Below are 25,806 nucleotides of genomic sequence, written 5' to 3'. Positions count from 1 at the left end.
ATGTAAATTAGGTACCGTAAATCTAATACAGCACTGTAATTTTATACATTTCTTGTGAAAGAAACATTTCTTATTCAACGGTCATAAAAATTATTTCTATTAATGATGTCTCCAAAGTTCAACGAATTTTTCGCAGAAAAATAACATCAAAAATCGCGGCCGCCGTTTGGTGCGCTGCTCCGCGACGAAAACAAGCTTAAGCAATGGCGACGTCGAACGGTGCACACTCGGTAAGTAATCCTACAATTTTTTGTTTATAGCATAGTTTATACGGATTATTTCCAAAAAATTATACGTGTTTTGGAAATGTTAAGTCGAATTAGTCTAGAATCGATTAATTTTATGGAAGAAAACCTTTCAAACAGCCGTAGTCCGTAAACTTCACACGTGTCGGGCTGCGATTGGCTCATATATTTAAGGATTCCTACAACGCGAAATTTGTATAACGAGGAACGTATCTACCGCGTTATAGGGGGCCTATTGTAGATTTATAGATAGACACAGTCTTGCATTTTTATTAGTTATGTTTTTTCCGTTTGTGGGGTTAAAAAATCTGTCTAATGTCGATTGCTTTTCTCTCTTCTTCAAAATTTTTCAAAAGCAATTAATAGCATTGTAATTGAGTGATCCCTAAGCCTATTAACCTCAACCTGGTTTGGATTCTCTTTCAGAAGAAAACATATCTCGCCAGTTTCTTGGTATTCTTCACTCAAGAGTTCTTGGCGTTTTTCTGTCGTCATATTCGTTTCAGGTTCCATTATGAGCTCTTCAATGTTCTTTATTTCTTACTTGTTAGATGTGATTTTTGTTACTCCTTAAGCTGCTTGAGTCTTCTTGATTATACAGTATCTTTCTTAGATAAGATTGAACTGTGGCCTACTGTAGACCTGTTCGAGCCATACTGCCCAGCAACAACAGACATCTGCCCACTCTCTACCTTCGCTATTATACACTCACCTTTCGAAAATAAAAACCGACGCAAAACTTAACGAGTGCCCGCCCGACAGTCTCGCGAATACTATAAAAAATTGTTTCTGTTAGAAAAATAAAAGGTTGGAATTACAAGGGAGAGTTTCAAAGTTCAAAGGAATACTATCCTATCAGTATATACCGAGTTGAGCGTCGATGTCGACGTCTCCCGCGCTCCAAAAAGTTTCGAATTGTTGTCTGAAGACAAGGGAAGACCAATCGGTATTCATTATTTTACGTCGCTTCTTATTGTGTTCGTTCTGTGAAGTGTTCGTTATCCGATCATGTGTTCGTTGTCCGAACATAAAAATGTTTAGCGAAAGTGTTCTTTATCCGATTTGTTCGTTAACCGATCACCCACTGTATTTAAAAATAATATATTAATGCAATTTTTACGAAAATATCACTTATCTTTACAGTATTTCTGTACAAAAATAAGTTCATAAGAATATGAATACGGATGAAATTTTGATAAACTCCAAATGATAACAAGTTACACGAATTTTTAAAATCTTTCCGAAATGCGGACGGAACAAGGAAAAAGGCCCAGTTTCTTTAATTCTGTCTTTTCTTTTTTCCTAGTTGGTAGCAGAGAAGTATATATATTGCTTCCGCTATCTATTTTTTCATTAGAAATAACCGAAAAGAGATCTTTTCGGGTTACTTTATTTGATTTCCAATATATAATGTTGTGCGAACTTTAAAATTAATTCATTAATCTTACTTCCTGCTGCTTATTATATTGAAAATGAGAAAAGTAATCCATTAATCGCCATTTATTAACAGATAAAGACCTATATCTCAGTAACCCATATACATTATGTAAATTAAATTTAACATTTTAATTTTTGAAGCGTATTTACAGTACTTGCCAAGTTTAATCCGGTTTCTACTCTCGCATTACATAAACCTCCCTTGTCTGTCAAGTTAACGATTTAATCACGAAAACGGGCTATATTCTAATATTACCAGTTTATGACTCACGTGGTACAGTTAGCAAGCCGCCATATGACTGAACGGGATATTTCTAGACCGTAGAGAGGTGCTGGATTCAATTATCATCCAGATGAAGTTCCGTTTCTCTCCCGCAAAGAAAGACCTCCCTCAATGCCGCACGGAAGAGGGGGGGAATCGACTAAATCCAAACCGAAAAGTTACATTACTTTAATAAAATTATTATAAATTTTTAAAAATAGGAAAATATAAGAAATGTTATGAACATTTCAGAACGAAACCCCGCTTTAAAAAAAATTAATAATAATAATAATGGAAGTAAAGAATTTCAAAGGAATCCAAAAGATGTCGCGACTAGTCATGAATATTGAGTAGAGTTGAAGATGGCGGAGGAAGATTCTTGTGACGATGTTTGCGATAGTTGGGAGGAGATGATCGAAAATGGAGTAAGCTCGTATTCATAATTATCGATATAGAATGTACTATAAAATGTTCTAGAAATTTTTTAATATAATATTTAAGCTTGTTAACTGATAAAAAGTCGAAATCGCCTACTTTCCTTCGTTTTATGAGTTGAGATTGAATGACCAGTTTTTTAGACCCAACTAAATATTTTTCTCTGCGTCGTTTTTGCATCAAAAATTCAATTTTTACGAGAAATTATTGTTATAAAGGCGCACGTTGCAATTTCAGCTGGATTTGAATGTGTAGATATTAGTTTTTGAGATTCTTGACCGCATTAAAAGGAATCAAAATATTTAATTACTGTAACAGGTCAATTATTGTTATGATTAACTATTTTAAACGTCGACTTTGTTTTGGTTAAATAACTGTCATTAAGGCAATTTGTGATGCAAACTATTATTTAACTGCTTTAAAAAAACTTCAATATTAGTTATATTTTAACTGGAATTATAAAATAAAATTCATAAGTATTTGGATAGAGTAATTTGACAATAGTTTTAAATTGATGATGATTTATTTAGCCTTTATTTACTTAAAATATGTAATAGTAGTGTTTACGTGTGTGTGTTGTGGTTATAGTTAATCAAAGCAAAAATCTTTTATTTATTTAGTTAAGTATGGGCGTGAAGATTTTTTAATGTAAAAATAAAAATTTAGGATATTTTAATAATTTCAGATGAATCATTTACAGAAATTGTTATCATTATTTAATGGCAATTGTTTTTGAGTATTATTCAATTCTTAAGCTAATGTTTTAATAAAGTTAAAAATCTGCTTTATTATAATTCACTAACGTAAACATTTCTCGGCTATTACTTGCAACCTAAACGTTTATTCTTGTATATTCAGATTTTTTAAAATCTTTATTAAGAAATTATAAGAATAATTAGGAATGTAAAAAGTAAATTTTCCAACAAATGTTTTGTAAAATATATACATATTACTATTTCACGTGTTTTTTTTAGAATCGACGAAGTAAATAATGCTAGAAAAATATTGTTTCTCAAATTTACTTCAAGCGATACTTTTTTATACTGTTAAAAATAGATTTATAATAATTATTATAACTACATTTTGAACATGACATTAACATGTTTGCAACATAAAAAATTTTTCATTCTTCTTCCTGAAACATATACAGTACCATACTATGTTAGATTTGAAGTATTTATGATTTGTTTTTAGAGCACTGATCACTGATATTATTTATGGTGAATTAGATTATAATAATGACTTTGTGTATTCGCAGATGATACACAACAGTTAATTATTACATTCTTTAAATTTTTCTGGTTTTCACCTGTGGCTCACAGTAACAAAAGTGTTTTTGAACTTGATCGTGGAATAAACATTGCAAATGTTTGGAACATATGTGCCGTGAACAGCAAATGTTTAGCAGCAGTTTGAGAGGCAATATTTTCTGGTCTAGTAAAATCAAAAAGAAAGATGGGAAAAAAATTTACTCATTTTTATGTGTCTTTTTTACCTCATTATTTTTTAAGTATTCTAAAGAACAGTTATTTTTATCTTAAAAATAAATTTTTAATTTAATTTAACAAACTATTGATACTATTTTTTTTAAAAAGTAAATGTTCTTTGTATACTTTTTTAAAAGAATAGTAGTGTCAGTTTCAGTTTTCCTGTAATTTTTTTTGCTTGATTTCATTTCAGTAATTCATTTAAAGTGTAATTAAATTTATTTTTTTACCAACATAAATGCATTTGGTATATGTCAACTTCATATATCATTTGTATCATCAAAAGTGGTGCTATACTTCAATACTGATACCGATGAAAAAGATACTAAGTATCTTATGATACGATAAAAATGTATGTAATATTGTCTATTATAAAGATGGATACACCAAAGATAAAAATGTAGTCCAACTAAGTGGCATTTCATTTTACTGTGGATATTGTGAATATGTTAACAAAATAAAATCACATATATATTTGTATCAATTTTTATCTTTCATATTAACAAAATATGAAAAATTATAAGTTGTAATATTTATGAGTGTTATTTATGATAATTCCTTTTTAAATTTTGTAATGAGTTTTAACTGCTTATTAAATTGAATAACTTGAGATATTAAGGTTCTAGAATGGAGCATAATAAATAGAACAGAAAGAAAATTTGAAATTATGTGCATTTGAAAAATATAAATGCTTACAATTTATATATATTAAACTAGCAGGTAAGCTTGGTGTTGCCAAGCAAAAAATAAGTACAAACATTAAGATTATGGATTATTTCATACTTCTAACTATTCTACGAGGTATTATATTATAGTATTTGATTTATTTAACTACAAAGGTTATTTTACATGAGGGTTTATCATACCAATTGACAAATCTAACACATTTAAAAAAATTTTTTAAATTGTGTAGAGAATATAGAATTTTAAAAATGTGTTAAATTGGTTAATTGGTGTGATAAACCCATACATAAGATAACCTTTGTGGTTATATAAATCAAACAGTATAATATAAGAAACATTAAAATGAAAACAATATAGTTTAGTTATTTTAGCCTACCATTGTGATGTTTTCATGATACTCAGATTGTACGAAATAGCACAATTTCATTGGTCAAGTGGACAGGAATCAAAAAATATATCTTAAATTTTTTCAGATATCATATTTTTTCTTAATGTTAGCTCTAACAACTGTTTCATTCACAGCTGAATATGAAATGGTAATCTGTCAACTAATCAAATTTCACAAAAAACGGACCAAATATTTAAACTTGGCACTCTAGAAAAACTACTTAAATCATATTTTGTGCTCACCAATAGAAAGAAGGGTCTGTTGTGGAAAGAGGTTGAAGTTAATTCAATCAAAAGTAGTTGTTGACCATCCACTGTCCCAGGAGAAGCTCAACTACTACTAATTAATATTTAAAAAGTGATCCATGTTAGCTAGGTTGTGATGGCCCTGCGTGTGATTGAAGTTGCTAATCATAACATCCAAAAGACTTCATATAAGGTTTGTTTAAATAAAAAAAAATCTTGTAAGAATGTGAGAATAATAATTATCACATAATTAATTTATTACATTAAAATTATGTGAGAATTAATTTATAACAAAAAACTGGTGAAACCAGATTGAAAAAGTAAAGCTCAGCAAAAACATCTGAGTAAAGAAAACTTTTGAAAGTTGTGGCATAAGAATAGTGGAAGCATATTTGACAGTAAGATATAGCATGTGTGTTAAACACATTATACAGATTACAGGAAATTTTGAATGAAGCAATGTCACCATGATAATAAATAGGAAAAATAACATTGGCACTGAAAAAGACTTCAAGCTCTACTTTATGACTTAATCATTGCATGTACTGTACATTAATTTGGCTGAATGTTAGAGTGTCTTTAAGCAGTATCACTGGAAGAAGTTTAGGACAATGGGTTTGAGTTAATAATGGGAGATGAAATCAGGAGAGGAGACAGGGTGACCAGGTTTTGTGATTGTTAAGTATGTCCTTGTAAATATTGCATTTACAGAAAAATTATTAAAATGGGTTTGGTTTATTTGGTTACAGCAATGCAAAAAGTGAGCAATCTGCCAAGGAGGCTGCATCCTGGAAAGACTTTTATGCAAAGCTGATCCCTATTTAGGTGTTACTAACATGAAGAAAACCCAGAAAACTCCATTTAACTGGTTTGTTGGCAATGTGTGGACCCATGACTGACTACCAGTGTTTAGTGGTTTTATCCACTCAGTTACTGGACAGTACTTATTGGGCTGCAATTTGAAAAAATTGTAGGCCTATAAATTCCTACTCTCATCTGTATGTCTGTCCTTCCTTAATCTTGAAAATAGAGTTAGATTTCATCAGACAATTCAAGACCAGATATGGAAAACTTAAGAGCAGGAGGACCAGATTAACTGTATATGAACTTCTAGTTTGCACTGCAAATCATGTTATGTAAATTCAAAAATTTTTCCCTGAATGGAGTTAGATACATAATCAGCACAACTCTATTGCTAACTGGAAAAGTATGATGTACAGGGGCAAAACCATGCAGGTAAGTGCAGTGTGCTACCTGTTACACCATGCAGGTAAGTGCAGTGTGCTACCTGTTACAGTAATAGCATACGTATTTTGTGCTATATCATTGTTACAGTAATTAAAGGAATATAATATGCACACAGTGTATTTTTTAGAATTATATCCTTTTTTTGTAAGAATTACCATGTTTACTTGCATATAAGACGAGGTTTTTATTCATTTTTCACTGCTTCAAAAACTTAGGTTGTCCTAAGCATGAGCAAAGGATTCTTTGTGTTTTTGCAATAATTTTTGTGAACTGCGTCTTCACATTTTTTACCAGATGCTCACCCTCTGGTGTTTAAAGACAAAAATATTTTATCTTGGTCATTTGAATCGTTCTTGTGTATTGTCAGGAGTAAAGATGAGTAGAAATAGGAAAAGCAAAGCTTTTGAATTGAATTCCAAGTTGAAATTCCAAAATCACACGGGAGCCCGATATAAGTTTTAATCTATTCACATGTGAAAATGGATGATTATTCGGAAATCAGAATTCGGAGAAACTCATAAATGTAATTGACTGAGAGTGGATTCGACTGTCAAGAATATGCAAAAAAGGTTCCCGGTTGTCCAGCTTTACATGAACAAATTATGTTGTTGATTTTACAAGATTTTTCCTTAAAGTTTAAAATGCCAGTAATTTTTGTGGGACAAGGTGTGCATTTATGTGCATTTGATATTTTATTTGTGATTAAATGAAATAAAATTAGGATTGTATTAATAAATCTAATTTTCTTTATTTTGATCTTTAAAGTCACACCTCGTCCTATATGCGAGATCATCTTATACGTGAGTAAATATGGTATATTTAGTTCATTATTTTCTTAAATTTTTTTTTGCCAATAGATGGTGCTACATGTAAAGCCAGCAAATCAAATGTAGACAGAAATTCATTGATATATACAAATCCAATCAATTATTTGGGATGGGATGTATACCATTATCTAAGTTAGAAGTATGTGAATGAATTGTTGAGTTTTGTAGCAATTGGTCAAGTGGCCTAGGCATGCATAGCAAGCAAACAAACATCTTCATTTATACAGTTTAAAAAATCTTGAATTGTTTAGAGTAGATCTACACTAGATTTAGAGTAGAATAGAAATAATTTTTAATATATTAAAAATTAATGTTTTTAATGGTAGTTTTTTTACATTTGTATAATCATATTATTTTGAGCTCTGTAAAGACACTGATGATTGCCTTGTGGAACACTAATTTTTTGCAACATATATTTTGAAATATGTATTTTCCAAAGCTGGTAAAAGATTATTAAATAAATATATTTTCATGTTTAAACCAGTTTTTCATAATTCCAATTATTTTTCAAAATAGATAGTGACTTTTGAGACATTGTGTGTATGTCAATGTTCAAAATGGTACAAAGAAACCAAACTATTACTAATATAAAAGGCTATATGTGCATGTGAATTCCTTATAACTCCTGCAATTTTATCCAATCCAGATGAAATTTTGGTTATATTTGTTTTATGTTCTGATGGAAAGTATAGGCTCTTGTTTTGTGGAAATATTAGCTATAGCAGTGTTTTTCAACCTGTGGGTCGTGACCCCAGGTGGGTCGCAAAGCCATACACGGGGGGTCGCGGGTAAAAGAAAAAGTCAAGTGTTTGTAGGTTTTACACTACAATGAAAAAACTACAATTTCAGTGAGAAGGCTGTGCCTGTTTATTTACAGTACAATTAGTTTTTCGATCGATATTTAAATTTCAACAAAAAAAAATTAAATACGTAGTTTTTAAATTCACTGACATAGTTTTAATTAATATGGTGGTGGGGGGTTCGCCAAAATTTTTTAACTTGTAAAAGGGTCGCGTATTCAAGAAGGTTGAAAAACACTGAGCTATAGAATATACTTTTTATCGATTTCATATCAGTGATCGCACTTATATTGCAGTGACATCAGTTACCGTGTTATGATCATGCTTGACAAGGAAATTTTCCTTATATTGCATTTTTTAATATTTTGGCAAATGGCTTATTTTAAACTTACTTCATTAAATTTAAACTTTAAAAATGATAGCTGCATTCTATAACAAATTTTAAAAAAAAAAATTTTTCATAGTGATTGTGATGTTGTATTATCCAATTGAAAGTAATGATCTAACAAGCCCAGAAAGTGATATCACTCATCTAATTAACATACATACAATTCATCTTTGTTTTATCAACATGGAATTAAAAAGACTTGCTGTTTGGTCAGGGGGTGGGGGAAATGCCTGGGGATAGCATAAGAGTAAAATTGGTCAGGTAAATAAGATCTAAAAGAATAAGAACAACTGAGATTCCTGAAGGCAGTGTAGTTTGACTTGAGCAACATCGAATAAGAATTGTTTGGTCAAGGGTGGAAGAAACAGCATCACAACATCAAGCTCAACTTGAAACTCTTCTCAATTCTGCATTTTCTATTTTCTCATAAGAAGTATTCCATCACACTTGATGGAGAATTCCTGGTATTATTAATGATTTTTACGGGTACATGTGCTATATTCAAATGCTATTCTGTATTTGTATCATTATAAAAAGATCTCTCTATCTTTTGATCCTTGTGTGATAGGAAAAATTTGAAGATGATTTTTTTTTTCCAAATCAGGAGGATATCTTTAGAAATCACCTATTTTTATGCCAGAGATATACAAGAAATTGTTGGATAGTATGTTTGAACTGATTCATATAATTATGACATTCTTGCATCAGAATTAAAATAATAATTTGTAGTTTTAATATTAAAATATATATTTTTCCACTGAGTATATATATATAGCTGGCAATTGTAATTTTTAAATTTTATATATAAATTAGTAATGCTTAAAATTAAAAATTCATTTTAGCAATAAAATCTTTAGGTAAATATGATCCTAAGTGACCACGTTTTGGTCACTCTAAACACTAATGATTGCAAATATACACAAACAATTGCCGTAAAAGATCAGGCTAAATTTGGATATAAAATTATTAATTTTAATACGAGATGGCGCCTAACGCCTCACTCTAGTGCCAAATCCATTTCTAATTTATAATCATTATATCCAAATTTAGCCCAATCTTTTACAGCAGTAGTTGGTGTATGTTTGCTTAATATTGGGTTTTGATTGGTGTGTATATTTGTATACTAATGATTGCCTTAACCCATTAGCTGCTTATATGTATACTATGCATTTTTAATGGGCCAAGTTTTTATAATTTTTCCAATTTGAATGATTGGAGTTTTAATTTATTGGTTATATTTTTAAGGACATCAGAAGAGAGTGGTATATTAATTTATTTTAAAGATATGATATCATACTATATAATAGGAAAAATTTTTAATTTTCATCATATAAAGATTTACTTGTTATTGATTACTTTATAAAATATCTAAAATCTGTTTTCAGAAATTTTTGTACTAATAATTCTATGGCAATACACTGATTGACGATAAACATGGATTATAAATGCAGATTATAACTGTGCATTATATTTAATTTTAAATATTTTAATTTTAATTTTTTGTAATTTTAAAAAATTATTGCAGATGTTTCTTTTTTAATTTTTATTTTATATCTAATTATGTTATGTATTACATTACTTGAGATACTGCAATATATTAAATATGAAATGTAATTTTTCTTTCACAGATATTAGAAAAAAAATTAGAAGAACTCAAAGTTAAAGTGGATAACAGGTATTTATATATTTTTTCATTATTAAGAAGTTGAGTTAGCTTTAAAATTTATGGAAACAAATTCATAATAACTAAGAAATAAATCTAAATGAAATTATATATAAAATATTTAGTAGTGAACACTATCTGTATCAAATTAAAGCTGACTCTAAAGAAATTTTTATTTTAATTAATATTTGCATTTGTAACTTATTAATATGTAGTAATAATATTTTTTATATTTTAAGTTTTTTAGAAAATGATAATATATATACATAAGTTATAAAAGATACTGATTTGATCTTATTTGTTTAATTCTACACACTTCAAGATCTTTCTTTAAATGGATAATTATCTTCTTAAGACATGTTCCTTTATCCTTAAATTAACTGAAAAGAATCTTCAGAGATACAATATTTTTCCTGAAGATAATATTTTAAAAATATTGAAAATATTAAAACAGCATTTATATAGCACCAAAATGCTTTCTTATTTTTAAGTTAGACAAGACATTTTGTCCAAGTAAGTGAAAGGTGTCAAATGTTTTTTTATATACATTAAAAAATATTTTGAAATGCTGAAATTATTATATATTGTTTTGTGAAACATTTGACCTAGTTCTTATAAGAATAAAAATTTTTCTGCTGCATTAAATACTTTTCTGATGATAAAATAGCATGCTATTAGGCATGCTATTGATATTTTATTATTGCTGATTTTCTACATGTCATCTTATGGAATAAATTTATAGAATGACTGACTATGGAATGTAAATTAAATCCTAATGAAGTTTTTATACATATTCAATTTATATATATATACATACATATATATATATATATATATATATAAATGTTTGTTTGTTTGCTATGCTCTTTTAGTGTATTTAACCAATTGTTATGAAATTCAGCAGTTACATTAACATACTTCTAACTTAGGAAATGTCATACATACCACCCAAAAATTTTGATTTAATTTTTATTTACCAATTAATTTTTGTCTACTTCCAATTTTCTGTAGTATCATCTATTGGCAAAAATATTTTTACAACATGAAATAAAGGAAATCCTTGTTAGTTCAAAATTCAAGGGACAAAATAATCAAAACTTCGATTTATCAAGTTTAGAATTATCTGAGGTTTATGTATATCTATACACTATGCCAAATGCAATGTAACTGATGTAATTTATTAAGCAAATGGAATATGGCTATGTACAAAGAATGCTGTTTTCATTAATTAAAAAATAATAATAATAACATAAATATGAAGGTAAACAATACATTTCTGGCTTGAACATCATAGGTTGCCAGATAAGTTTTTATAAAAAAAAAAAAATTCCTTGATTCCTTGAAATGTAGCCCAAATTATTTTTAAAGTGGCCCAAAAAGAGTTAGTCTCTCAAATCTAGTAGTGTAGAACCCTACAAATATCTTAATCTGCTACTTGTAACCCAATCTTGCAATCCCAAAAACCAGCTATATTTTATGAGATAAGGAAAAAGAAGGGTAGTCCATGGGTTTTTTTTTTACTCTTTCCGCCCTGTGGGCACTAAGAGGGCCTCTTTTTGCAGGCCTATTATGGGTTCGGCCAGGCCCACAATGGGCTGCCGGGTGGTGAGGGACGGGGCCTGACATATCCGAATGGACCACCCCTGAAAAATTCCTGGGGATTTTTCGACCCATTCGGATTCAAACCTGGGTCCCCCAGAGTGGTAGGCTGCCACCTTGACCTCTTGGCCATCCGGCCGCAAGTAGTCCATGGGTAAGTGACATCCAAAAATGTTTTATACTAAAAGTAAACCATATTGACCAGATAAGAGTTGTTCTTGATCTAATGTTCTCTTACATCATGGAGGCACTTCAATCTAATTGACCTATCTGATATTGAAATTTTTCTCCGTTGTGAGTCGCGCCATATTGAATTTTTGTTGATGTTAAGCCTAACAAAAATTACACGTTTTTGAAAAAAATAATTATCTGTTGTATCGTTCAAAATTATTTTTTTATTTTTCACAAAAAAAAATATATTTTAGAAGTTAGTTTTAATATAAAAATTATAACAACTAACGACATCTACAGTAATTTCAAAAATGTTCCAATGCTGAAATGAGATATCTTCGGCCAATTGGTCAAGCAGGTCACGACCCAAGATATGTCAGGAATAACACAGGACAGGTTGAACAAGTTAACATAGGCATATTACAGTTTGGACAGAATTTTCACTTCAAATTTTCAGGTAGCCATATTTCAAACTAACCAAATTCCTTAACATGTTAATCTCTATATTTTTGGTTGGGACAAAAGTACAGTTACGAACTAACAGGATTTTGAGTTATCAGAGTTTGAATTAATGATGATTTCTGGTATTATATACACTTAATTACAGCAATAATGATATAGCATAAAGTAGATGTACTATATCATTACTGCAATGGGTAGCACAGAGCACTCGCATGTGTCCAGTTGAAAGTGTTAAACTATGAAAACTATATAAGTATTTGATTTTACACATCTAACAACTCCGGCTTTTTCATTTCTAAAGGGTGATTTCTTAATTATAATAAATGCCCATCGATGGCCAAATGGATAAAATCACCAAACACTAGTAGTTGGTTGTGGGTTTGTGCATTGCTAATGGGCTTGCCATGTGAAGTTTTCTGACGTTTCTTCATGTTAGTAACACCTAAATAGGTGTCACTGTGCAATCTGGTGAGGCATTTCCCCACAGATTGTTCATGTGTCACATTGCCATAACCAAATAAATCAATCTAATTCTAATTAATTTTGTATAAACTATGTGGGAAATATGAGGACATATTTTCCACATAGTTTATAGGCATTCTGATAATGATTTTAAAATGCATTTTACCACATACATTTTTGAAATTTATGATTAATAATGCTAGGTGTAACAAGCTAGTATATAAATATATCTATTTAAATTCAAATTAGCAATTAGAACTTGGAATTGTTGAACTTTAGTTTTCTTTATACAGTACCTTCATGTTTATCATTATCTTCTGGTTTCAAGCAATTATCAGAAGACTGATTGTATTTTATCTGGAAATGAAATTCAACAGAGATAATTTAGGAGGACAAAAACAGATTCATTTCATCTATTTAAGTTTTTGATTAGATTATTAATTGACATAATCAATTCAAGTCCAAGTAAAAACCTTTAGAAATTATTATGGATGGCTTTTCCCAGATATGCCATCTCCCACTCATCCCCTTTGACCAAATCCACAATAATTAATTAAGAGAAAAAAATCTCTTAAGAACCAGCAGGCAAAAAGAGTTTTAAAAAAGATTAAGGAATCTGAATTAAAAATAGATTTACAGCATTTCATCAATAAGTGTTTAGAAAATTTTGTTAATTAAAGCACTATAAAAAGCATTGAATTTAGAAATAGATCTCTTCTAAACTAATTAACAAAAGCAGAAAAACAGTCTCGGATAACAGCAGGACTACACTTGGAAGAGACAGTTGTTGGAGGTAGGAAGTAATAGACAAAAGCTAAGTTTAAGTTGTAAGGGAGTTCCTTTCCCAAAATAGTTCTTGAATAAATGAAAACATTTCTCTGAATTACCACTGATATATTTCATCATTTCTGTTTCTAATCCAATTTGAAATCTTCCTTCTGGAGACATTGTATTTTAGCTCTCATATTCAGATCAAAACAATCCACAGAATGGCCATCACCCTTCTCTCCATCCATAAAAGACCATACAAATTGAACACAACTAGTGAATATATAATATACACATCATGCACTGGGAGAAAATTAAGACAGATATATTTAAAATCCTAAAACACTAATCCTCAAATATTATTTCATAAAATTGATGCAACAGTGTTAAATCAAAATTTATTAAAATACTTTTGTTCTCTCTGACATTGGAAGCTTCATTAGCAAAATACTTTCCAATATCAGATAAGGTAAAAGTAGTATAATAAATTTTAATTTTGTTTTATCAATTTTATGAAACAACATTAACTATTTGATGGATTATGGCATTATATTTATTATGTTGAGACAATTGGCTTTATTCATAATTATCTTCAAATACAGATTTTGAAATAGTGAAAATCACTCTCAGCATGAAAATAGCAAATTCTCTAACACATTATTTGCTGAGGAAAACTTTAATCTTTCATGAATGTTTTCAGCCTGTTTCACAAGTCATCCTTGAGTTTAAACTATGTGTTACCATTATAAATTGAATGTTATTGAAAAAGTTCATTTATGAAAAATGATAATGGTAGTTTTTCTCAGCAAATAAGGTGTTGGAGAATTTGCAACATAGATTTTGTTTATAAAATAAAAAATTTATAAAATGCAAATTTAGTTTATATGAATATACAAATATTGAATTATATTGAAATTTCATTTAATTCAAATTTATCTAGAATTAATTTCAAGTTAGGCAGCAATAAATAAATAAAATAAATAAATTATATATGTATGTGTCAGGGCTGCAGAGTCAGTAAAAACACTTGACTCCGACTCTGACTCCTGATAATTTTAGTAGGCCAACTCCTGCAAAATTAGATACCAAGTCTATTTTATGGGGGGGGCAGAGGCACTCATAGGGGGTACCCTACTCTGAACTCTGAAAGGAGCCTGGGGCATTTGCCCAAATACTTTTATAGTTAGTATTTTTAATATTTAACTCACATTAATATTTATTAGTATAAAAAAATTAATTTTTAACAAATATTTAATAAGAGGAGAAAGGGGACGATAAAATTCTACATCTACATATATTCGACAGTATTTGCACTTCAATTTCACCCTTCCAGAAGAGTTAGTTCAACTAAAAAGTGTGCAATCTAACTAGCTACTTCAGCCCCTTGTTCAGAAAAAAAAAAAAAATATGTACTCTGATCAATTAGTCTGGCTCATTCAGAAAAATAGAGTACTTATTTAGAGCAGGGATAATAAAGGAATGATTCAAAAATATTCAAATTCAATTGGGTCAAAATAATTTAACTACTAAACACAAATAATACAAAGAATACTACATATTTAATAAATTAAATTGATGCATTTTGTATTTAAAATAAATGAATTATAACAAAATACAAAAAGATTTATAAAAAATTAATAAATTTTCTTTTATTTAAATAAAAAACTAAAGTAAATTTAAAAACGTGGGATTCAGAGTCGACACATTTTTTCTGACTCCTCTGGCCATAAATTCCTCCCAACTCTGACTCCACAGCCCTGTTTAGCTCGAGTCGGAGTCAGATGGTAAGGAAGAGTTGGAGTCGGAGTTGGAAGATTTTTACGCGACTCCACAGCCCTGTTTTAATCATCTAAAAATGTATTAAATTCTTACCATAGAACTGATCAAATGATTTGGCATCTGGAAGTAGAGATGATTCCNAGTCGACACATTTTTTCTGACTCCTCTGGCCATAAATTCCTCCCAACTCTGACTCCACAGCCCTTGTGTGTCTGTGTCTGTGTCTGTGTCTGTGTATATATATCAACTTTATTAATGCTTTCTAGTGTGGAATTTATAATTACCAGTTTGGTATAAAAGTGGTATAAAAGCAGCTGAATCTTAATCTGTATGATGCATTCCTTTGGCAAGAATGTTGTTTCCAAGTCTATAATCTATGGTTATTCAGTAAATTGAAAACTGAATAATATGAAGTTGAAGATAAGACACATTCAGAAAAGCCTTCTGTCCTGTTGGATGGTGCAGCGGCAACTGGTAGGGGCTAACCCATGCCTGACTATGTGAGAAATGAGCAAGACATTTGGTTATGATCAGTCCACCATAGTTCATCACTCCTGCTATTGGAAAGGTCGAAAGATCAACATTTGAATTTTACACAATCTGAACAATAATGTCAAGCTTCGTTATGTGGAATCATGCACTGAACTTTTAAGAAGTGTTCCTATATTTGGCTTGATCAAGAGTCATGGCAGTGACTCTACACTATGTAAAAAGTGACTGACTGGCTATATATATACAGGAATCAGAGTTGCCAGGTTTTAGGGTCAATTTCTCTGCCTCCCCAAATGTCTAAAGTAATTCCAAATATCTTGTTTGAAAGGTAATTGTTTTCTTAGATAGTGTGCAAAATTTCAAGATTTTATACAAAGTGCTTGCCGAAATATAAGCAGTTAAAAAATGCAAAAATTGCCAAAAAAAGCTGTATTTTCTTCTCCTCCTCCTCCTCTTCCTTTTTCTTCATCCAACACTGCAGATGCTCATAGAGAAAAAAGTACTGGGTGTAGAAAGCTCAAATTTTAAACTTAAGTTTTTCTCATTATCAGTGAGGTGCTTCAGAAACTTCCAGATCAATAGGTCAAAGTTCACAGGGATTTTTCCATAGAGCTAACTAATTCAGTTTTACAGCTTAATTTTATGTTGAAATAAAATTGCATGGAAACAAATGAATTTTATTCAAAATGTTACTCAGAATTACAAAAGCTTAAATATATGACAATTAAAACTTTTTATAATGTTTTTACTAAATGATATATCAAAAGCATACATTGGAACACACATTCAATCACCAAGCATTGACTGAATTTTGCATCATTGTCTTACGTCTTGATGTAATAATACAATTATTAAACAAAAAACAATTGATATCTAAATAGAAAGATCTGACATGTAAAAACTTATGACAATTTAAACAACAGTCAAAATTTTTCTTGGAGGTTTTTCTTTGGTAAAGATAAGCTTGGTGCTCTACAAGATTTTTACTTGTATTATTCTTTTCTATATTTTGCTTCAAAGTGCCAAGCTTATTCTTACCAAAGAAAAACTCTTAAAAATTTTCATTGTCATCTAAATTATGATAAGTTTTTACTTAGCACAATTTTTTTACATCTCAGATGTTTTTGTTTGGATATCATCATTATATGAGATAAAAAATGGTGCCTGTATGTTGACGTTGCAAAATGTCATGGACAGATGCCTGTCAAGTAGCACAGGCCATGGCCAAAACCAGAATTATGTCAGCTGCAACATAATATATACAGGGTGTTTATAATTAAAGTTCCGCTTTGAAATGGCCATAAAATGAAAACTTTAGGACAGAATTTTATCAAACTTGATAATAGTGTACAGGATGTTATGGAATTTCCCGTGAAAAAAAAAAAAAGTTCAAAAACTCACCACCAACAGGAAATGCTGCTGTCTGCATTATTGTTAAACAAAATAAGACATGAAGACATCGTTGAAAATGTTTTTAATCAGTTTTAAAACGAAACTGTTTGTGGGGTTATGCAAAATCACAATGGCTTACGGCAGGAAGAAAGTGATATGCTAAGAACTACTGTTGAGAACACTGTAATGCGATGTAACTTGCTTAACAAAATTGCGGACACCATATTGAACATGCTCTGTAATGCATTTTAAAATCGATTAAAAACATTTTCAGTGATGTCTTCATGTCTTATTTCATTTAACAATATTGCAGACAATGCCATTTCCCATTGGTGGTGAGTTTTTCTCAGGAAATAAAATTTTATGACGTCCTGTATACTATTACCAAGTTTGATAACATTCTGTCCGGTAGTTTTCATTTTATGGCCATTTCAAAGTGGAACTTTAATTATAAACACCCTGTACTTTGGCTGATGCTGTCCACACTAAGTGTACAAAGATGAAAATTTTATTCATCTGTCGATTGGAGTGGCAAATAGCCACAGAGCAAACCATCAAAAAAAAATTCACTGAGTGAAAAAAAGTACTGTATCTTAGAACATGAATCAGTCTTGGTTTGATGCAATTTTACTGTTAATAAACAAAACTAAAGTTGCTGAGAAACTCAATCATAAAAACTATGCTTTTATTTATTTATTTTTTTCTGATTGGTACAAAAAGTCACAGTAAGTGAAAAAGTAACTTGGCGAATAACTTTCTATTTTGATGAACAAAATGTATTTTGCAGATAGATTGACAATTGTTATAAAAGTCCAGGATGATCCTTGATTGTGCACTTTCTTTGTGACAATGTAAGATCACCTGTGCCAAGGTTGACCTAGCAGAATCTGCTTGATCTTGACTGGGAGGCTCTCCCACATTCCCTGTTAGTCCAGACATTGCACCATTCAACTGCCATCTCTTCTACCTCATGCAGCATGTCTTGGTTGGAAAGCAGTTCACTGATGATGAGATGAAAATTGCACTTGCAGAGTTCTTTGAGTCAAAATGACCTGAATTTTATTCAGCAGGAATCAGTGACCTACTCAATCAATGAAAGAAGGTGCTTGAATGTAATGGCAATTATTTTCTTGAATAAACTGTTTTTGTTTTTGAAATAAATGTTATACTATAAAACTCTAGAAACTTATGCATCAACCCAATAAAATCAATTACATAAAATGCAATTAAATGTATGCATATACAATTAATTAATCTAGACTAGGGTTCCCCAAAGTGCTTTGCTATCAACCCCTTGGGGTCGATAAGAGTTTTCCAGGGGTCAATTAATACATGAGGGTCGAAAGGGGGTTGATTAATTCCAAAGAGGATCAATTAAACTGTCTAGGAAAAAAATAGAATATTCCAATAAAAATTTGAAATACGGATATGATCAACATTACTAACTACCCACCCTAGTTATAACTTGAGTTTTGCCTTAGCCTACACTGCTTTAAGCATGTGTTACTCTGTTTTCACACATCTGGCAACTGTACTAGTGTTGCAAACATGTTATGAATGCTGGTAGTTCATTATACACAGACATACATTGCACTGTTACACTCTAGTAGGGCTGTCACTCTAAGTATTTTATATCTAAATGTAGATATTTTGTCCTTTACAGAGAAAATATCGTAATATATTGAAAATCATTAACTCTTTACCACCACCATCTTGTTTACATTTATTTTGTAAACTGTCTAATGACAATATTGGTCAGTCAGGCGATATTATTTAAAAAATTCACCAAAATTCAAATTATCATTATGTCCATATGAAAAAAATCACATATCTTTATTATTATCTTTAGTTTAATAGTTTAGAACAATGGTTCCCAATTAGTGGTACGCATACCCCCAGGGGTACCCGAAATTGCATGAAGGGGTACGTGCGGCAATCTAAAATTGGTCAATTTAAAATTTAAATGCATGAGATGAAGCAATAAAAAAAATAATGGGTGGACCATCAAAAATTCGGCAATTTATAACATGATGTTGAATGCACAAATTCGTTTATTTATAACTAAAAATATTCTCAAAATTTCATAAAAAAAATGGATTTGGCAACAATACCTAAATGAAATTCTTACACAAGAAACAAAAATTGTACAATTAACACAATTTGTTTTTGCAAAATTAATTTTGAAAATTTTTGTCACTGTTGCGAATAACTTCACCTTCCCATCTCTGACCAAGAGGAATTAATAGACATTTCATGCAACAGCAGACTCAAGAGTTGTTTTGCAGACCAATCACTGAGTAATTTTTGGGCTGACCTAAAAGACATTTATCATGTCAGCGAAGTGGCAATAAAATATTTACTACCATTTTGCACAACATACCTCTGTGAGAGCGGATTTTCAGCCATGACAAACATGAAAACTAAACATCATCACCGACTTTAACTCAAAGATGACTTGAGACTGAAGCTGACTAAAAAGCAACCAGCTTTTACAAAGTTGTGCAAAGAAAATCGTGCACATTTGTCACATTAAAATTAAATAACCTTATATTATTTTCATTATTATTAGAATGGTATTTTAAAGGTAATAAATGTAAAAAAAACTTATTTTATTTATCACTAGCTGTCTATCACTACCCACAGCTTCACCTGCATTATATCGAATTTTTTCATGGGAGTAAGATATTTTCTCGCAGTAAAATGTAGCCTATGTTTATTTCCAACATGTAAGCTATCTCTGTGCCAAATTTTATTAAAACCTGTTCAGCGGTTTAGACATGAAAAGGTGACAGACAGACAGAATTACCTTCAAATTTATATTATTATTATAGATTAATATGAATTTCTGCTATAAGGGGTACGCAAGTTTGAGCTCTTTCTTGAAGTGGTACGCAGGAAAACTAATTGGGAACCACTGGTTTAGAATAATTATAATCTATTGTTAGCAAAAGGTGGCAACCTGCACTCTGAGAATAGACAGGCAGTTTTTTATAGCTCATGTGGGAGTAAGTTGTCTCTCTTACTGCTGCTGTTTTGTTGTGCTGCAAATGTATTGTTTTTTTTATACTAAAAATCTGATTTTAATACCCACTACTAATGCTAAGAAGAAATGCAGACAATATTCACAGGAGTATTTGAAATATGGTTTTGTGCCATCGTTTGCTAATGAAACTATTCCTATATGCTTATTATGTGAAAAAACTTTTAGCAATGATGCTATGAAGCCGGCAAAAATGAAAGACCACTTGGAAAGGATTTATTCTGATAAGAAAAACAAAGATTTTGAGTATTTCAAAATACTAAAATAGAAATTGAGAGATTGGCCAAATTTGAATATATATTTGAAGTCATCTGCTAGTGTTGATAGAGAAGGAAGACTGAAGACATCCTACAGCATCTCTCTTAATATTGCAAAGAAAGGCAAACCATATACTATTGGTGAAGAGATTATAATACCAGCTATAAAAGATGTAATTGAAAATGTTATGAAGAAAGACACTCAACTAGTTTTAAAATGCATACCATTAAGTGCAAATATTGTGCAGCGATATATTGAGGAAATGGCCAATGATGTGGAAAGAACTTTGACCTCTGCGCTCCAGCATTGTAAGTTTGCTATTCAACTTGATGAATCAACTTTCGGAAGTTCAAATCTTCTCATGGCTTATGTTATGTTTCATAGCCCATCTCTGAATGACACTGTTGATAAATTTCTATTTGCTAAGTATCTTGAAACTGATTGAAACTCAAAAGGTGAGAGAATTATTTTATGTTTGCAAGATTATTTGAACAAGCACAGCATTCCTTTCAGGAATATTACTGCAGTAGCTACTGATGATGAACCTGCTGTGGTAGGCTGTTACAGAGGATTTTTCATCTTTCTGAAGGAAAAGGTTCCTAAAGTGCATACTGTTCACTGTGTCCTACATAGGCAGTATCTTGTAGCCAAAAAACTGAGTGGTGAACTTCATGATACTCTAAAAGTATACATCAGGTCAATAAATAAAATTAAAGCTCATCCTCTCAATTCCAGACTGTTTGCGAAATAATGTGAAGAAAATGATGAAACTTTCAACCAATTACTTTTGCACACTGAGGTAAGGTGGTTGTCAAGGGGTGATAGTTTGCAGAGGCTTGTTGACTTGTACGACTCAGCTGAAGAGTTTCTTAGGAATGTGGATCCATCACTATGTGACCAGTTAAAACAGTGCAAGAACAATCTGCTCTATTTGCAGACCTTTATTCAAAACTTAATATAGTACAGAATCATTTGCAAGGGAAAAAGTTACAATTGTTCAAGCTCGAACAATCATAATGGCCTTTCAAGTAAAAATGGAGCTATTTAAATCTTCACTGTTACAATCCGATTTTAAATATTTTTCAAACTTGTGAGTACTAAAAGAAAATGAAAAGATTTCTGACCATGATTTGGAGATATATATTAAACATCTTGATAAATTAAGAGACGACTTTAAAGCACGCCGATTTGAAGACTTGGAGAATATGCATGTTCCCGAATGGTTTGCTAATTCATTTGATGTAAAAATAGATAATGAAGGTAGAGAACCTGGCTTAGAAGATGAACTGATTGAAGTATGTGTAGATCTCGAAGCTAAAGCATTGTTTAAAAATAAAAACCTCAGTGAATTTTGGAGCAATAACAATATTGTCACTAAATATCCCAAGTTCAGAGCAGAAGCTGATCCTTTCTTACTTGCATTCCCAACTTCATACAGGGTTGAAGCTGGTTTTAGCTATGCGAACGCAATTTTGACAAAACAGAGGAACAGATTGAACTTGGATAACCGTGGTTATTTGCATCTAAAACTTACCAATTTTTAACCAAATATCAATAATCTTGCTGCTTCTTCTCTTCAGACACACCCATCCCACTAATATCAACTATTTTAATAAAAAGGTATGTTAACATATTTTTAAGGTATTCAGTAGTAGTCGCAAAATGACAGTAAGAGGTTTTTTCATCCAATATAATTTATGTTATGTTTTCAGAGATAATTGTGTATTTTACGTATTATGATACGTACGGTTTAAGAACTATAGGCAAATTTCCATCTATCCATAATTTTGCTATTACTTTTAAGATTTTAATTCAGTGGAAAATATCTCCTTTTTCTGTTAATGTTATTGGGTGGATTTTATAAGATATGGGAACTATAACTTTTTTCGTTGGGTTGTTATGCAGGTCTCATTATTACTTAACGTCGGAAATGCAAAAAATGATTTAATGTTTTTGTTAAATACTTAATCTGGGGTTCGATAAGAAGGCAAATATTTTATAAAGGGGTCGATGGGATAAAAAATTTGGGGACCCCTAATCTAGATCGTCCTTTTTCAAAGTGGACAATAACACTCCCTTGTAGGCATTGGAGGCTTTCATGGGAGCAGTAGAATGCTCAAAGAAAATTAGGGGGCATTAAGGAAATATAGAGGGGCGATGGCAGACAAATTCTATCTATAAAAATCTGATGGAATATATATAAAATGCTGATTTATATATTTTTTATTGAAGGTCACAACTTGAATATTTCTAACACATTGACTTATATTATAGCTGAATTATAGCATGAGTGAACTTATTATAGTAATATTATTTCATAAATATGCTAAAAATGAAATAAAAAATTATCAAGAAAAAATAAATTAAGAAAAAAAAAAACATTATTTTAATTAAAAATTTTTAAGTTGACAAAACACCACCTGGACAAAAATATGTGAAACAGACGATAAACAAGACAATTTAAACAATGCGATTTCTACAACCCTGCATGAACTGACATGATTATCTTACTTGTTCTAACTTGCTTAGTATGAATTTGGTTACGCACATGAGGTAAACAAGTGGTTGCAAGTTTATCTTGTTCCTGTCGGTGCATGTTACATTTCCAATCTGTATAAAGGCAGTGATTGTTTATTTTATTTTCATTAGCATTTTAGTGTGTATTGCATCATCATATCGGTAGCAGGTTTTCAAGTGAACATTTTACTCACATCTAAACTATGTCAGAAGCAAAGAAGAAAAGACGACAGTACAATGTGGACTATATTAAATACGGATTTATTGAAAATCCTACAAATCTGTCATCGCCAATGTGCCTTATTTTCCAAAAATCATTTTCAAATGAAGTGATGCCATCTAGGCTACAAGATCATGTAAATAAAGTGCACTTGGATAAGAAAGACAAAGATGTGACCTATTTTCAAGACCTGGAAAAGAAGTACACAGTTCAACCAACTATATCGAAACTTTTTTCAGCAGCTTATAAGCATGAGCAAGACGATGACGGACTTCGTGCTTCATACAATATCTCATTGTTAATTGCTAAAAGTGGCAAACCACATACTATAGGGAAAAATTTAATTTTACTGGCAGTAAAAGAAGTATTAACTACTGTGCTCCATAAACTAGCGGCAGATATTATTTGAAAAATTCCCTTAAGCAATAGTTCTGTGCAAAGACAAATTGATGAGATGGCTAAAAACATTGAAGAATCATTGTGCAATCGTCTTAAGACTTGTCTATTTTCAATTCAGTTGGATGAGTCCACTTTACCAACTAATGAAGCATTGTTATTGTCATATGTGAGGTTTATGAAAGATGAGAAAATATCGCCGGAAAGTCGGTCGCCAGAAATGTACTGTCTAGAACGCAAAAGTAAAAAATGGTGATCCCTATTTGGGCGAACTTGTCTTCAAATATTAAAAAATAAAAAGAACCATTGGACGAAAAAATTATGAGAAAATATGTCAAGAACTATTATTTGATAGAAATTTAGAAACAGACACAAAGGGAGAAACCATATTTAATACACTGGAAAAGTTTTTTTAATGAAAAGGAAATTCCTTTCAATAATAATATGTCAGCTGCTACAGATGGTGCTCCAACTATTACAGGACATTATTAAGGCTTCATGGCATACTTAAAAAATAAAGTTCCAGACATGCTTGCTGTACATTGCGTCATTCATTACCAGCATTTGGTTGCAAGAAATCTGAGTGAACGCTTGCATACATCACTGCAATATGTTATCAGAGCAGTTAATAAAATCAGAAGCAGCTCACTAAATGACAGATTAATTAGTCAGCTTTGGATTGCGAATGATGAAGATTCCAACCACTTGCTGCTTCACACAGAGTGCACTGGTTATCAAAAGGTACTTGTCTGGCTCAATTTTACAATCTGTTTGACTCTGTGATAGAGTTCCTGGAAAACAAAGATACAGAATTGTGCGGCTACCTCATCACATCAAAGAATGATATTGCATACTTGACAGACATGTATAAATTGTTTAATGATGTAAATCTCCAGATTCAAGGCGATGACTTAAACTTAATTAAAACAAAAAATATCGTTGCTGCTTTCATAGCCAAACTGCTACTGTACAAAAGGAATATCGGCAGATATGAATTTAATAACAACTTCTGCAATTTATCAGCGGTATCCTTCAGTAACAATGACTTGTTCATTTACTGTCAACACATGATTTTAAGGAACGATTCCAGGACATTTTAAACATGGACATACCAGACTGGGTATTGGATTCGTTTTCAAATGTCAACACAGCAAGATCATCCCAGTTAAAAGAACAACTTATAGAAGTGACAACAAACAAAGAATTAAAAATTAAATTCAAGAATGGCTACCTAGAATTTTGGCTGCAGAAGCAAATCTCCCAACTGTACCCTGGGTTATGGTTGGTTGTTTAACGATTTCTGATAGCATTCCCATCGTCGTATTTGTGTGAATGTGGATTTAGTGCTGTAGCAATATTGCTAACTAAAAACAGAAATTGGCTGCAAGTTACTGAATGCGGTGACTTACGGCTATTTTTAAGTGAATTCAAGCTTGATATTAACAAACTTGTCGAAATGCATGAGATTCAACCTTCACATTACATAAGTTTTAAATTCAAAGCCTTCTTTTAATGTTAATAAAAATACTTCTAAATATGATTAAGTATGAGTTTTATTTCCTCTCATTGAAACATTCTTTGATCTCAGAAATAGGATATGGATCACACCCTATCTATCCTATCCATATAATAATGCATGTTTAAATGTTATATTTGCAATAACTGTTTTTAAGATACACAATAGATGGTAATGTAAAAAGGTAAGTTAAAAAATATGGGGGCACTAGATTTTTTTTAAATCTCAAAGTGGGCGGTGGTCGAAATAAGTTTGAGAATCTGTGATCTAGACAGTATCAGCAATCTGTGTCTCCTGAGCTACGCTTACTATAGATAAAATAATAGCATCACTTTTATTGATCAATTAGGCGTCTAGGATCAATCTTTAACAAAATATCAAATAAGTGAAAACTCTATTTCAATGACTAAATATATAAACTAGATTAGAAAAAGAAAACCTGAAAATAAATAGAAGTCATGAAAATAAATTTAAAAATAATAGAAAATTGAAAGAATATTGTTTGTAATTGTAATTAAAAAGAAAAATTATAGCATAAGAGCATAGTTGGTAATGAATGTTGCTATGCTCTAATATCAGAAAAGATCATTATATTGTACTTATTTCATTTAGAGTGAATTATTAT

The 25,806-nt window shown here is 30.8% G+C and overlaps 1 protein-coding gene across 1 annotated transcript in view; it reads left to right on the top strand.

The window, feature by feature from the left end:
* Positions 1–2,244: 2,244 nt before the first annotated feature.
* LOC111628908 (SUZ domain-containing protein 1-like) overlaps positions 2,245–25,806 on the top strand; it is a 54,923-nt gene continuing 31,361 nt past the window's right edge. The window contains exons 1-2 of the mRNA XM_023372765.1: positions 2,245–2,369; positions 10,075–10,121. Of these exons, the coding sequence (XP_023228533.1) occupies positions 2,307–2,369; positions 10,075–10,121 (110 nt within the window). The 5' untranslated portion in view covers positions 2,245–2,306. The remainder of the gene's footprint in view (positions 2,370–10,074; positions 10,122–25,806) is intronic.

The sequence above is a fragment of the Centruroides sculpturatus genome, unplaced genomic scaffold (assembly GCF_000671375.1).
Source record: "Centruroides sculpturatus isolate CEXI.00-Female unplaced genomic scaffold, Cexi_2.0 scaffold501, whole genome shotgun sequence".
NCBI classification, from domain to species: domain Eukaryota; kingdom Metazoa; phylum Arthropoda; class Arachnida; order Scorpiones; family Buthidae; genus Centruroides; species Centruroides sculpturatus.
This window is presented reverse-complemented; position numbering and strand designations above follow the sequence as displayed.